Raw genomic sequence first — 2028 nt, forward strand, 5'->3', positions numbered from 1 at the left:
TTCTAACAACATGAAATCGGTATCTACAAAGTTTATATTTCTGAATATTTTTAAAGGAATGGGAGAAATACAAATAAAACTGATACCTTTAATTATGAACAGAAATAATCCCACTTAAATAAAATGGTTTACAATCTTTCATCTTCCAGAAAAATTTACCTACCATCTATTACTTCACTTTCATTTTCCCATAGAGGATGAGAACAACAAAATAAATGGCCTCAGAAAATCTCACCCAGGTGACTGAGTTCATTCTCATAGGAGTCTCAGATCGCCCAGACCTCCAGATTCCACTCTTCTTTGTTTTCCTGCTGATCTATGGGCTGACCATGGCAGGGAACCTGGGCATCATCACCCTCACCAGTGTTGACTCTCAGCTCCAAACGCCCATGTACTTCTTCCTCAGGCACTTGGCTATCATCAATCTTGGTGATTCTACTGTCATTGCCCCCAAAATGCTGGTAAACTTCTTGGTTACAAAGAAAACCATATCCTACTATGGATGTGCAGCCCAGCTGGGTGGGTTCCTAGTTTTCATTATTGGTGAGACTTTCATGCTGGCTACAATGGCTCATGACCGCTATGTGGCTATTTGCAAGCCCCTGCTCTACATGGTGGTGGTCTCTCCACAGATATGCTTACTGCTGGTGTCCCTCACTTACCTCTACAGTCTGACCACAGCACTGACTGTCTCCTCCAGTGTATTCTCCATGTCATACTGTTCTTCCAATGTCATCAACCATTTTTATTGTGATACTGTCCCTTTGTTGGCATTGTCCTGTTCTGATACCTACATCCCAGAAACAATAGTGTTTACCTCTGCAGGGACCAACTTATTTTTCTCTATAAGTATTGTTCTAACATCGTACTTCAACATTGTCCTTGCCATTTTGAGGATCCATTCTTCAGAGGGCCGACGAAAAGCCTTTTCCACCTGTGCCTCTCACATGATGGCTGTCACTGTGTTCTATGGGACCCTTTTCTTCATGTATTTGCAGCCAAGGTCCAACCTCTCCTTACGTACTGATAAAATGACCTCTGTCTTCTATACCCTGGTGATACCAATGCTGAATCCCCTCATCTACAGCCTAAGGAATAAAGATGTAAAGGATGCTTTGAAGAGATTGCTAAATAACCCGTGGCAGGCTTCCAAATTGATGTAAATTTAAAACTACAAGAGTCTTCATTTAAGGGTTTGTATTTACTCCTGAAAAGCTCATCTCTATTAAATACAGATGTAATAAATAGCTAAAAATTCCATGGATTTCAATAAGAAAATCTTAATGCTTTCTTTTGCAACCTCAAATAATTTTTGCTAATAGAAAGATGTATTAGTTGACCAAAGAAAGTATATTTATTTAATATGTGTTGACTCTCAGCTCACTTAAGTAGTAAGCAATAATTCCAAAATAAATACATTTTAAGGTGCAACACAACTCACTACTGGGTTTTTATAATTTCTAGCCATGAAAGAGGAAGTCCGAGAGCTGAAGAAGGTATCAGAGAAACATTTCTTACAGTGTAGTTGAGTCAGGTCATCTTACTTGCCACAAATCTGTTTTGTTCAACTGATAGAAGTTTTATTTTACTTTCATTTATTTTATCTTTCAATTTCTTAACCTTTTAGAATCCATTTTTATCTTGTACGTGACATATTTATATCATTTTTATCATATTTATATCATTTCTGTTCAGGAGAAAATGAAGACTAAACAGAAATGCTTAGATTTACATGGAAATAGGCCATGTGACAAAACAGAAGAAAATGTATGAAAGGGGACTCCACTGTTGATATTTATCTCAATATGATATAAAATTAATAATCTCCAATCTTCTTTTCCTCCTTAACATTGTGTGGAGGTAATCATCTGTGGTATAAAAACATAACAGCAAATAATACTTCTTTTAGAATTTTTGTGTAGTGTTTTGGAGGAAAATATTAGAAAATGAAAGAAAAAAAGTCATTGCCCTCAAAGTGACACCAAGTCTCAAAGGCAGTATAGCCAATAAATAAATAAATATGATATA

The 2028-nt window shown here is 36.5% G+C and overlaps 1 protein-coding gene across 1 annotated transcript; it reads left to right on the forward strand.

Annotated features, from left to right (window-relative positions):
- Window positions 1-215: 215 nt before the first annotated feature.
- On the forward strand, window positions 216-1163 carry LOC101675630 (olfactory receptor 8J2-like). The gene has a single exon (XM_004781665.2). The coding sequence runs from the start codon at window positions 216-218 to the stop codon at window positions 1161-1163; it is 948 nt and encodes a 315-aa protein (XP_004781722.2).
- The last annotated feature ends 865 nt before the right edge of the window (window positions 1164-2028 follow it).

Source organism: Mustela putorius, unplaced genomic scaffold (genome assembly GCF_011764305.1).
Source record: "Mustela putorius furo isolate JIRA1106 unplaced genomic scaffold, ASM1176430v1.1 tig00000127_pilon_pilon_pilon, whole genome shotgun sequence".
In the NCBI taxonomy this organism is placed as follows: domain Eukaryota; kingdom Metazoa; phylum Chordata; class Mammalia; order Carnivora; family Mustelidae; genus Mustela; species Mustela putorius.

What these genes read in the sequence shown, in the direction of transcription:
- LOC101675630 (XM_004781665.2), top strand. Translation starts at nt 216, where the DNA reads ATGGCCTCAGAAAATCTCACCCAGGTGACTGAGTTCATTCTCATAGGA.